This window comes from Telmatherina bonti (assembly GCF_933228915.1).
Source record: "Telmatherina bonti genome assembly, chromosome: 12".
Lineage (NCBI taxonomy): Eukaryota > Metazoa > Chordata > Actinopteri > Atheriniformes > Telmatherinidae > Telmatherina > Telmatherina bonti.
The window spans coordinates 20,951,524-20,964,917 of NC_136610.1; the positions used below are offsets into that span (position 1 = coordinate 20,951,524).

General features: G+C 36.8%; 1 protein-coding gene across 2 annotated transcripts in view; it reads right to left on the reverse strand.

Moving 5' to 3' along the window:
* Positions 1-760: 760 nt before the first annotated feature.
* The window catches only part of tmem255a (transmembrane protein 255A), a 15,022-nt gene continuing 2,388 nt past the window's right edge, over positions 761-13,394 (reverse strand). The window contains exons 2-11 of one of the 2 annotated variants that reach the window (XM_079250354.1): positions 12,840-13,214; positions 9,957-10,099; positions 9,327-9,389; positions 8,070-8,159; positions 4,897-4,962; positions 4,660-4,745; positions 4,417-4,488; positions 3,896-4,058; positions 2,528-2,671; positions 761-1,935 (exon numbers count right to left, since the gene is read on the reverse strand). In XM_079250354.1, the coding sequence (XP_079106480.1) occupies positions 1,792-1,935; positions 2,528-2,671; positions 3,896-4,058; positions 4,417-4,488; positions 4,660-4,745; positions 4,897-4,962; positions 8,070-8,159; positions 9,327-9,389; positions 9,957-10,099; positions 12,840-12,900 (1,032 nt within the window). In that variant the 5' untranslated portion in view covers positions 12,901-13,214 and the 3' untranslated portion in view covers positions 761-1,791. Of the gene's footprint in view, positions 1,939-2,527; positions 2,672-3,895; positions 4,059-4,416; positions 4,489-4,659; positions 4,746-4,896; positions 4,963-8,069; positions 8,160-9,326; positions 9,390-9,956; positions 10,100-12,839; positions 13,215-13,394 lie in introns of both variants that reach the window. The other variant, XM_079250353.1, reaches the window with a different exon arrangement.

The following is a 13,394-nucleotide window of genomic DNA, read 5'->3' on the forward strand; positions in this document are numbered from 1 at the left end:
ATTAACATCTTTACTGTAGATGAAATGTAGTTGCTGAAATGTCATTGATTGCCTTTTATTTGCCCTTCGGTACTTTCAGAATCGTGTCCATGTTCATAAGCTTGTCCCCTTAGCTTGATAACTGCTGTTTAGCCAAAAGCAAATGTCGATGTTTTACAAAAGCCCAACTTCAAATTGTTTGTTTTTCATCACAAAAAGAATCTGCAAAAGTCTCAGCATGAAAAATACAATTCTATTAGATTAATTGTATTATTATATTTTGATAATTACTATGCACATTTTCAGTCAAGATTATCTTTGGAAACACAAAAATCACACCACGTTTAGCAATTAAAGCTACTTAAATCCTGTTATTTAGCATTATCATTTATGAAGAGTTGTGGGCGTTTAAAGTGTAATACAGACTTATATGTGTCATGGTCATCATCTGATCCAAAGCGCAGGGATGTAACTGGGATCACCAACCAGTTTTACATGTATCATATTTAACAGCAAACCACCCTTATTCACAATAAGCCATAAGTATCAACCTAAATAAAAATGATGGAATCATCAAAGTGACAGGGTTTCATCTTCTGGAAACCATGAGTGAACCATGATGAGATGAATGTTTTATACCATCCCAACCATTTGCCACCAGTCACACTACTGGCTTTGGGGAAACCATGTGCATTAAATAAAGTGAAACGTAAGTAAATTTTGCAAAACAAGTTTTAATGCAAGACAAAGAAGGAGCTGGGCCTTTAGCCACTCCTGAGAATGTAAAATGAAATTGATAAAAAGCAGTGACCAAGCAGACAGGCGCTGTATTTCATGGACATTGATAAAAATGTACACTTCTGCCTCAGTTTCTTTTTTCTGTTCCTCCGGGAACGAAGAGTTCTTTAACTTGGACCTTTCAGGTAAATCAGCTCTGAATGCTAACATGTAACCTTGTTTGTGTAAACTCTTTTTCAGCTTTCACATGCGATATTATTACTTGAAACATGAGAGACATACACACACATACCTGCTACCAGCTTTTGGTGGAAATATAATAAATAGGCTTTTTGAGGGTTCAGAGTGTTATAGATAGTTGTATATCCTCAGAAACTACTGTAGATTCAAGAGATGATAGATATCACATTGGTATATTTTAGGCCTAACTGTTCTAACTGTATATCATACAGCTGTACATACATTATGAGAATGCAATGCTTTCATTACTGATAATTTTCCATTTAATAGTGATCTGAGACACTAAAAACCGCTAATGAAATAAGTGCTGGTGCTACACATCTTAAGAGTTCAGAATTTTCCAGTCATGTTTAGCAATGACACCAAAGCTGTAATGTAACATGTCATTAAGTTCACATAGAGGTGATAAATCAGTCTTCATCCTCACAGTGAGGAGAGTATCTTCTGTACCTTGAAAAAGGAAGCATTTAGTTTCACTATCGACATGAACATGAAGCATGAGCTGAAAGAGTTTCTGTACAGTGTAAGTCCAAGTGACACGGAGCTGCAGTTTTGGAATACCATATGCATTAAGGCAGATAGATGTGTAAACAGTCCTGACATTGAGCAGGTTGTCTCTCTAAATGTGTATGTGGGCACACACAGTGTAGACCAGAGTGTGATTGGTCCTTGAGGAATATTTGCTCCCTTGTCTGGATAAAGTTAGTGTTCCCTGTCGCCATCCTCCTCTTCCTCGGCACACAGGAAATGCCCACAATAACTGAGCAAATGCCTCACTCAGCATCTCACAACACCTGATTACATTGCAGGTGTTTTTCATCTCTTGTAGCCAGCTTATGGGCTGTATGGTGGGGGCTTCTCATCAGGGTGGTCGTGGGGAGGGGAATAGCGAGGAGGGATCATAGTGGGCCACAGGTGGCTGGCTCCAGACTGGGAGTCATCTGACAGGCCAGAGGAGTCTGGGAACATGTAAGAGCCCTGCTGGAAACAGTAAACATCTGATTAGACAGAACTCTTTTTTTGGGGCTGACTGCTACGGGATATTTACCACTGCTACAAAATATTTGAAACATAACAATTATTATAATTTTTTTTAATATAAATTCCTTGAAAACATTACATATATCCCAACAGCAACTGTAGCCTAATTGTTGTTCCACAGAGCTGCACAATTGTGTAAGAATGACTAAAACTACCATGAACCAAATTGTAGGCTCATGTAACATTTTATCACAAGGAGCATTTAATTCATATTTATATTTCACTTTGAATCTGTCCATTTTGATTCTGCAGCTGCAAATCGTGCCTTTCAAATGCATAATTTACTTTAGTCTGAGTAACGCAGATAACACTGGAGCAACAGACCAGTAGGAATGCACCCATCTTGTAGCACATTTGCACATGCCTATTCAAGCAGTAAATGTCCATTTAACTCTTCATATTGTTTGATTTGTTTCAGGAAATTATTCCTTCACAATGTCATGTTTAAATGAGACCTTTCATCTTCTTTTAAATGGCCCAGAGCAAACAGTGACTGTGGGTAGACTGTTGCAGTTCTGAAGATAAGTACCTGCAGGTCGTAGGCGGTGTAAGGCGGCAGGCAGGGGGCAGCGTTGTGATAAGGGGCCAGAGAGGTGGGTGGAGGTGGCTGTGAATGGACTGGAACTGCAACAGCTTCTGGTTCAGATGTGCTCTCTGAGTTTGGAGACGGAGTCTGATCAAGAAATAAAGCAGGTTAGTCTTGTTTACAGAACTGTGTAATAGTTATGAACCTCTTCTCAATTATTTATGTATTCCCAGGTCCATCGGAAAGAGCTAGAGTAGTTTATTGAAACACAAACAAATATGGAAAAGAAAAAAAAATTCTGTCGTTACAACAAGCTTGAAAACAATTTACCACTTTTTCTTATTATGTCATTCTTTAGGAAATAGTTCTCCTTGCTTTTTAAGGAGTTTTTAAAAGCCTTTCTTTGGATTTTGCCGCTTCATGTTTTGTCCTTTGTCAAGATGATCCCTGAACCACTTCAGAAATATTGAGATCTGGGTACTAAAGAGGATTCATCCCTCCATTAGACCTGATTCTTCTGTGCTGACTGCTTGATTCTTCTGTAATATGGCATAGCTCAGCCCTTTCTCCCTGTTTTCCTTCCTTTCAAATGGTTTCTTGACAGCCAGACTCCTATCGTGATGAGGTTCCAGTGAACACTAAAATGATCAATTGAAGGATTGCTTATGCATCCCTCAGGTCTTTTAAAGATTTTCTCTTGTTTTCTATGACTTCACTTCAGTTAATGTTTGCTGTAGTTTTCCTTTTCAAAAAGAAACCTGCCACTTCTTTATTTTCACCCATACATTGTAAATTTTCATTTTTTTTTCCAACCAAACTTTCCACCATGCAGACATATGTCAGGTTTTCAGCTGACAGGTCTTTGAAAATCACCTTATTGGTTAAAAAAAAAAGAAAAAAAAATTCTACTATATTTCTGCCAAATAGTGTTACCTTTGTATTTTTTTCTAAGCTCCAGGTAAAATGGGAACAAGTCAAAAACCTTTAAGCCAGACTGCTAGTAAAAAAAAACAGTCTTAAAAGATCATTTAAAGTGGTTCTTTGCTAAATTGTGTGTTCTGAATAGACACAGTGCTTGAGTGATTAGATCAGTGTTAGGTAAGATTTAAAAAGTACTGTGAAAACAAGGAAAACAAAACCTGGAAATTTCTAAAGATCAATCTGAGAGATCCTCAGAAAGCCTGAAGAACTACTTAACAATGTCACTGGAAAGTCTGGCTCCTTAGAAGCAAATATAAAGCTATGAGAGGGGACCTTTTTACCGGATGATTTTAAAGACATTTACATGTAGCGAATCACCTGCATCAGATGGAGGATAAATGCATAACCAGACACAATTCTCACAGTTTTCTTGTTACCTACTGATCGTACCATGTCTTTGAAGCCTCCCAGGATGGCAGCAGTGATGATACCCAGGAAGAGGGCCACAATGTTGAGAATAGTGGCCGACCATAACAGGTGGTAGAGGTGTACCACATCCTGGCAGCTTTTCACGTCTGTATACTCATGGTATCCTCCCATCACCTCAGCACGGCTAGGCCAGTGGGTGGAACAGAGAGGGGAAACAGCCTACAGTCAAGCCACAACAGTCACTGACAATGTCAAGCACTTTTTGACGGTGCACCAACATCAACCACATACACAGGGAAAAGTGAAAGATGTAAAACAGATTTTGATTTTATGTTTGAGCAGTACACGGTTTCACTGAGCCACTGAAAAGAGCAGGAACTGAAATGAGGACATGGATGCATGTTTGGACTGGTACAAGCTGGACATGCAGAGGAACCTACAATACATGTCTACCATTGCTTTTATCAGTAACTCTACATCTACATGAAAAAATTATGAACACATAAATAATGGCTATAATCAGTCTAAAAAAAGGGACCTACTTCCAAATCATGGATGATTTCCTAAACTTTTTCAAAACATCTTTATTCTGAAGTCCAATAAGAGGATGCTCTCTGAAACAAAGGTCAAAAAGAAAAGGTCTGATACAATCAAGGTGCAAATAAATCCTCCACTAAAAAGGCACAAGGTACATATAAAAGTTCAAATGATTAAAACAACACAAGTAAAGCAAATAATCACAAATTCACAGATCATCCAGGTGCTTGACTCTTCAGCGTACTCACTTCCCACAGTTGTAAAGGTCACAGCAGTAACAGGTGTTGCTCTTCACATGCAGATGACAGGAAGTACGCGTTGTGTGACACAGCACCTGAAGGTCACAAATCAGTTCATGTCTCTTCCTTTTGTGGCATCTACACAGTTTATGGCAATACAACAATAGCCACACTGACAGAGAAAGGACTGAGGAAGATAACATCATTTCATGTATGAAAACGGAGTGAACATTTTACGTTTCTTACGTCACGCTCAGATGCAGTCGTACTGGAGTGATACTCACAGCGACCAGCATATAGAGGCCTGAGATCCTGCAGGAGGATAAAAGGCATTATTAATTATTTATCAGTATAAAACAATCAGTTACAAAGAGACAACATTGAAAGAAAAAACTTTACTCAATTAGTCTTAGAAAAATGAACAGTTTCACAGTAAATTATATTGTGAAAATGAAAATTCTGACACAAAGCTGAATTATTAACGAGGAGAAGTTGGTTGGTGTTCAGTCTTATGATTTGATTGGACTACAATCTTTTTCTGAGAATATGTGCGTGGGAAGATAATAAAGTTATTTACTGGAGTAAGTTTGAAGCCATAATACTATGGGCCGCTTGTGAAATCATTCTCTAGCTTTTAACCCGACTATAAAGTCAAACATACCATATTTCACACATACAGTTTCTGAGACATTTTTCATCAATTTATGTTAAAAACTTTACTCAAAACCCTGTTGTAGAACATGTAATACTGGTCCCCCGCCCCCTGATGAACACCAGAAAACAGAAGATTACACTACAATAACCTTGACTGATCACATGGTGAAAATACCAAAAAATAAAATGTTAAAAATTTTTCCAACCTTGTTAAAGGGCCAAAGAAATATCTCAGATTAGATTAAGATTTGTTCTTCTTCTTTCTTTCTTTTCTTTGTTTTTTTTTTTTTTTTTTTTTTTTTTTTTTACTTGTCCTGTCCAGCATTAAAGCATGCAGAATGATGGTCTGGTTGGTGTGTTGTGCTGAGCAAATTTAATTTTTCAATACGATATATATATATATATATATATATATATATATATATATATATATATATATATATATATATATATATATATATATATATATACATATATATATATATATATATATATATATATATATATATATATATATATATATATATACATATATATATATATATATATATATATATATATATATATATATATACATATATATATATATATATATATATATATATATATATATATATATATATATATGTATGTATGTGTGTGTGTGTGTGTGTGTGTATATATATATATATATATATATATATATATATATATATATATATATATATATATATATATATATATATATATATATATATATATATATATATGCATATATATATGCATATATATACATATATAAGAAGGATAAAATGGGAGCAGAAATTAAAAGAAAAAATAAACAAAAGACAGAGAGGAGAGAGAAATACACAACTTAGGAAACACAATACAATCACAAATTCTACACCCACACCGAAACATAAAGGGAATCTCATTGTCCTAAACAGGCTACTCTTCATTCAGTTTGTGTCATATTTAGCCATCTGACAAAAACACCCCAAAAAGAATGTGAAGGATTTACTGTTTAAGCTGAAAAATGGCAGAAAACATGACTTTATAGAAAATGCAAGGCTGCATGTGGCTCAAGTTGACACGAAGAGTGTCCTCTCAGCCCTCCTGGAGTCATGCACTGCTGGAGGTTTTTCCTCTCTTTTAATTTTTTTTTCTTTTCCTTCATCGCACGCTTCCCTGTACATTTTCAGGATGGGAGATTGAACTGAAATCAAGATTTAATGCATTTCATTGGTTTCCTTCACCTCACAATTATTTTTTTTATGAACTGGCTTGTATAGATACTGATTGGGTGACAATGAACTTGAACTGATTTGTCTGTAAAGTCCCTGAGATGAAATTGTTGTGAACTGGCAATGGACAAATAAAGCTCAATTGAAATGAACTGAATCCAAATATAACAGCAAACTTCATACATTAAATTCTGACTGTTGTAATTATTATAATAATAAACGTGGCAGTTCATCACACTGTCCTGGAATAACAGTGGCTGCATTGCACTTTGTTCTTATCTGCTCGTGGTTGCAGGTCTGGCTTCACTCTGAGACTTTTATGCTGTGAGAATATTAAACCAAATCATCAGTATCACTTATGAAGACACTTAATCAACCGTGGTTAACATAGAAAAACAAGAAATCTGGAATATAGACCACTTCTGAAAAAAAAGTCAAAAATACATTCACACTGGGGGTCTTCATGATCAGTTACTTTTTTTTGTTTCAGATTTTTTTTCTCATGGCTTTTAACATCAGAATTGTATGGGCCCGCATCAGTCTCCAGTGTGAGCAGCTTATGGTCCTGAAAAGACAACATGCAGAGGAACACATAATGTCCCAAGCAACACACTGTGTTTTCAGAACAAATACGGATGCTACATGTCAGAGTGTGAACTAATGAACTCAAAATTCTGAGATAATATTGTTCAGACTGAGGTCGCTTTGAAAAGATCAGATATGCAAACAATTTAGTACCACATAGGGATGTTTCCTGGGTTGTATTTGAAAATTAAAATCAAATCTGTGCTTTTCAGATACAGATATGGTAACTCTGAGCACTCTGACATAAAAGTTGAACTTGAACCCCTTTTGTCTGCAGTATGAATGTTGACCATATAAATGCATCACGTTGATCCTCGTGATTTTGTCTCATTCATCAGTTCTTCTCTTCAAGGTTGTCTGTGTGAAGGAAATCCTCATTTTTCCGTTTCAGTGGCACCAGTGACAAATAAAGCCTGCTAATGGTGAGCTCCATTTTCACTCGGCCATAACCCATTTTAGCGTAATTGTTTTTACAGCACATAAGTGGTTATTTATTGGTTTTCTTATCTGAGCCATGGAAAAAATTTCCTCTACCCCCAAATATATTTGTCTTACTGAAGCTGGTAGCTCAGCCTGCCATACAGTAATGTCAAAAGTAAATTGCACCCTCTTTAGATTCTGATGTTTTTCATGTCAGTACATAATATAAACAAAAAAACATGATCCTTTGCTGTTCTTTAAATTAAATAAATACATGTCAGAAGAGCAACAATACATATCATATTACACTGTGTCCTTATTCATAAAATAAGAAATAAGCCAAAATAAAGAAGCACTTTTAAAATGGGTGAACTTTTTTTTCCTTTATCATAAAATGAGTATAATAGTGTTTAAAAAAAAAAAAACATTTTACACCACAGTAGGGTTTGCACAAGTAATTGTATTTTTCATAATTCCTGGGATAAGAGTTCTATTACCAAGAAAAACTAAATAAATAGATGTTCCAGTGATACTTACAATATGCCTCGCTGCAAAAACTCCATCAACAATAGCACAGCAGAAGGCAGCCACCACTCCGAAGCTGATGAAGACTATAGATGCCACTAGCTGTGATAAAAAAAAAAAAAAGAGAGAGAAGCATCAGGTGACTAAACATACAGTATTTTGATTTTCTCACCATTTATAATCTGGCTTTAGCTTCATCTAAATACAGGACATACAACATAAATGTAAATCAGTGTGCACAGTAATGAATGACAGGACGGGAGAAGGGTTGAGGGATGGCAGTTAAGGACTGTCAGCGCTCCACACTGCCATCACAGTAATCAACTCATAGCTGTTACACCCCACAACCCACTGCCACACATTATGCAACTCTCCTCCTTTTACTCTTCAATGAGACATGAGTGTTCAGTTACACCCCACCCTGTTTGCAACTACCTCACTTTGCAAGACAAAGAGAAACAACGCAAGTGAGACCACAAAGTGTGGAATTAGAAGAGACCATGGATTGCTACAGTCAGTCTAGAATATGACACAATGTTGTTTGACAGGTGAATTTTTCATATCTGCTCATATTTTTTTTTTTTTTACTATTGCTGTTATATTAATAACTATGAGCTGAATAACAGTGAGGTCACATGCATTCTCTATTATATTAAAGTACTGATCACGTGTCAAGAATTCAATTAAGAACATAATTAGTATGATTAATAGATGTGATTAATTAAACAAGTCATTTTATCCAGTCAAACTGAAAATAAAGTCATCACACTTTATGTAATTTTCAATAACAACTCATATACGTTCGAAACTGTGACATAGGTAAGTCTCATATTGACTGGAAATCCTGCTGCATTCTGGGAAAAGGTGTCACGACACAAGCTCATTCTTCATTTCAACTCCGATGGTCCCACCCCTGCACCTCCCACCTGCTCCACTCATCTGCAGTTTCCTTCCCCCACGTTCTGGCGCAGACATCTGTCCTCCTCCACTTACACCCGATTTCTATTTCTGGCTGTAGCCCCCTCAACCTCACTTCACCCCTGAAGTCCAGGATACTTGCACTGACACCCAACACAGACGTCCTCAGGCTTGTTGAGACTCACAGAGTTAGTAGGTTTACTGCTTGTTGGCATGTTAACGACATAATAAAGCTGCATAGGCTGAGGTTGAGACGTAACTGGAACTGATATGTTCTGTGACAGCAGAGATGAGGAGACACAAAGCTCAGAAGGTGAGCTCAATGCACAAAAGTGATGTAATTCTTCTTACCATCTGTCTCTTGTTCTCTATCAAATGAGCGCCAATGATTCCCAGAAAGGAACCAAAGCCCAGCTAAAAGGGAAAAAAAGAAGACGTTAGGACAATTAGTTGATGGAACTAATAGCTTTCACTACATAGCACACTGCTACTATGCTACGAGGAAACTTGATCAAGTAACCCTTAAAAATATTCATTTTTCAGTTATAATTTATGTAATTTCAGACTATTTTAGATTAAAGTCTTTTACAGTATTATAAATTAGTTTAGATTTAGTCTTTTCCTTTAAATTATATTATTTTTCTTAATTGTCTTATCTCTGAATCAGATTTAACTGATGTACGGTGGCAGGACAGCTCTTAAAGTTTGGCAGACTGCTAAAAGCTGAGTGACGTGAAGAAAACAAACTTGTAGACGAAAACATTTCACCTCTCTCTGCTCCTAATGAAACAATGCTGAATTATGAATGTTGGGAAAATGTAGCCCTCAGGGATCTTCACTAATGAGGTTCACCAAAGTTCAGGATAGGATAGAGATCAATGGAAACTCTTTTTCCTCCCACCCACTGGACTTACGAAGACCTCTGACAGCATACAGACTTGTGTATGTCGCTGCTTCTTGCAGGTGTGAATATGCACTCACAATGACTCCTGGGTAGTAGCCTCCCACTGTGATGTTCTGCGTCCTGGTAGTGGCTGCCAGGCCGAAGACAAGGATAAGCACAGACACAATGAGCAGCAACGCTGTCACGATTATGGATTTCCTCTTTCTCCGCTTAAAAGAACCTACAAGTACCAAAAACAAATAAATTAACATTATCACTGGCATCATCCTGTGACATGATTTAATTAGAAGATGCACCCGAAACTGAGAATCAACCACAAACACTAATGTTATAGGAAGTCATTAAAGATATTCGTGACTAAACCATCACTGGTGTGGCTCCGTCCATTTGACCATTAATGGCCAGTTCTGTTTGGATGTCTCAGAGTCGACTATTAAAAACTCTACTTGAAGGATGCAACCACTGTACTATACCATGTGCTTTCTGACAGAAAAAAGAGAGTGAAATGAACCTTTAATAGACATCACAAAGAGTACCAATATGACTCAACTGCTGTTGGAATGATTAATATCTAATATGGTCCAAATGCTGTCATCATATGTTGTACACCTCTCACAATGAAACTTACATCAATGCAGTTTTTCATTATTACACACAAAGTTTCTTTTAAATGACAAAGAGATTGTGTTACTTTTTGTAAACATGCATTTAAATAAGAATATTTTAATTAATTAAAATCACTGATGGTTTGGTTAGTTATGAAAAATTATTGCAGTTTGTTTTGGGTGTAATAATGTCTGGACATAAAACAAGAGAAACTAGAGGATGCTTTGCATATATTGTTATAATACATATTTAAAGGACGTTCTTCCATGTACACTAAACCAACATTTTTACAGAAAGAGACGGCAGACAGCTCAGGGCAGTTGCAACAACTTGGCTGGTACATGGACAAGCACAGAGCTTTGCATCCTTTGATGGCATTTATGTCACTGGGACCCTCCTGGCTCCTGCCGAACCCAGTAGACACATGCACTCTCCAACTCGCAGACATTAATATTCAAAATGAGTTTTAAATTGAACATATACCATACATATGGTGGATACTGTTGAGATTTTTAAAAGTCGGCTCAAGACCCATCTTTTTAATAAGGCTTTTAATTAGTTCTATTTTGTAGACTTTTCTTTTATGATTGTCACTTAAATTATTTACCTTTCTTATTGAATTTTATCTTTTTATTTTTAGGCGGTGGCCTTTATATTCATGATTAGTATGCCAATGTGGATCCCTAAGATCGGTTTGATGAGAGTGTTTTATGTGTTTTATCAATGTGAGTGTGTGTTAAAAGTGAGTATGTGTGTTAGACTTTGGGTAAATTCTATGTTTTTGTATGTGAAGGAGTGTTTTTAACCTTGTTTTATTTTTGCTTTTCATTTTGTAAAGCACTTTGTACTACTTTTGTATAAAAAGTGCTATATAAATAAACTTTGATTGATTGATTGATTGATTGATTGATTGATTGATTGATTGATTGTATACAGTAAATCCCATTTATAGTGCATTATAAGCAGATATGGAAAGATTTCCCTTCTAGCCACCTATCAAAAGAGTTTTAAATTTTTCATTTACTTCTCACAGGGCTGAATTTGTTGCTGACAAAATCTTGGAGTTTTAGAACCTAGATTTAAGAATATAAACTTTGTAAATGGCAATAATAAAAAAAAAAACATCTCTGTGTCTATTTCAGGTTTTAAATACCATTCTTAATACAGGAAATGTACTTCTATAAAAACAGATTCAAACTCCAAGAGGCCAGGTCATGAAGGAGGTTGGGTCTGTGGTTCGTCTCTAATGTTAAACTTAATAAATTAAAGATAGATATGTCAGGGAGTGATTCTTTCTCTGATGAATTTCTTTCAGTGGTACTTCCACTTCCCACCTGGATGGAGATGCACACATCAATTTTATATCTTTACTGCAAGGTTTACAATGTTCTCCAGACTTATCTGATCAGTCAAGCCATCTTTGCATTCTTTTTTATCCGCTTGTGAACCTCCTGAGGCCACAGAGAGACTTGACTGCTGTTGGAAGCTAATGTTCATACCTCAAGATCAATAAGAAAATGCTTTTTCCTTCTGTAAACAAAAGCATCCGGGGTTACCATGGTGACAAGTGAGGGACACAGCCTTTGGGATTAGGGATTCAGTGAAACGGTACAGCTTTGCAAATAGGGGCTGTATTTCGATAAAGCAAATAGTACTGGAATGAAACTATTTATCCTGTAAACTAAATAAACTGAATTCTTTCTTTGCTGTTCATATAACTGCAACAGCTACTTGACTGTTTTGCAACAGTGAATAAGTAACTAAGACCCGCATAGGTCTGGAAGCCAACATCACCCACCATGTTAACTTAAGTCAAACATACGAAATGACCACAAATGAAATCATTCATACTTTCCAGTTAGATAAAAACGTCTGCTGAATAAGTCCTTTATAAAAGAATTAACCTCAGTCTGAAGCCAATGTTTTACTGTAAATAACCCCTTTTTCTAATGCCTTTTTCCTGCCCTGTACATTTCCAGATCATTATATTGATTTCATTTTCAAAGTAGCTGCGAAGCATCCTGCCACAATGTGCAGCTATCAGAGCCAAACAGGAGACTGCTGGTTGCTCCGCGCCGCCGCAGCACCTGCAGGGAGGCGCTGCGGCCTGGACCAGGAGAAAAATATCCCACTGGTGATGCAATGAGTGTTTTACACGGGTTTTGTAATGGCTTAATTGTTTGTTCTTTTTCTTTCAACATTTATCAGCTATTTCTAACAGTGATGTTTTTTAAATAAATTAGACCTTAAGAGATTGTCTACAAAGAAGTAGTGTAATTGGGAGTCTTATTTCATTCATAAATGACAATTATAAAAACTGCGGCAGCCAACCTGGTGACCTTGCTCACACCTACCCATGCTTGTCTCAGAGAGAGTCAGTCCGCTGGATTGTAGGCTGTGAGGAGGGGGAGGCATGCTTGTTGGACGATGTTTTCTTTTCCGTACCTCTTGCAAATGGAAAAATCAAAACAACAATCACGACTCGGTGTTAATGAGCGTTATACATCTAAAAGCTACCGAGTGACAATCGTGATCCAACGGCGACAGTGCGCTCCTTTGTTGTGGCATTATCTCACACACAGTACCGTCCCGTCCAGATGAGCCGTCTCATTTCTATCCCCGCGACCGCTGAGGCGTCTCTCCCGTCTCTGTCCTTGCGATGCGACGGTGTTGGACAGCAGGTTGCTGGTGGAGCTGCTGGATGTGTGTGCGCATGTCACACACATAGGCTACTTGGAAAAACAGAGTAATCTGGTAGCCGTCACTATTACCAGTAATAAAGCAGTGTAACAACAAAATAGTCCCCATACGTGGCTGAACATTACACCTGGCTTTCTGTTGCTTTCTGTAAGTTTATGTCATGTCATATAATGCCTCTTCGCAGGTGTAGCCTACAACTCTGCAAAGAG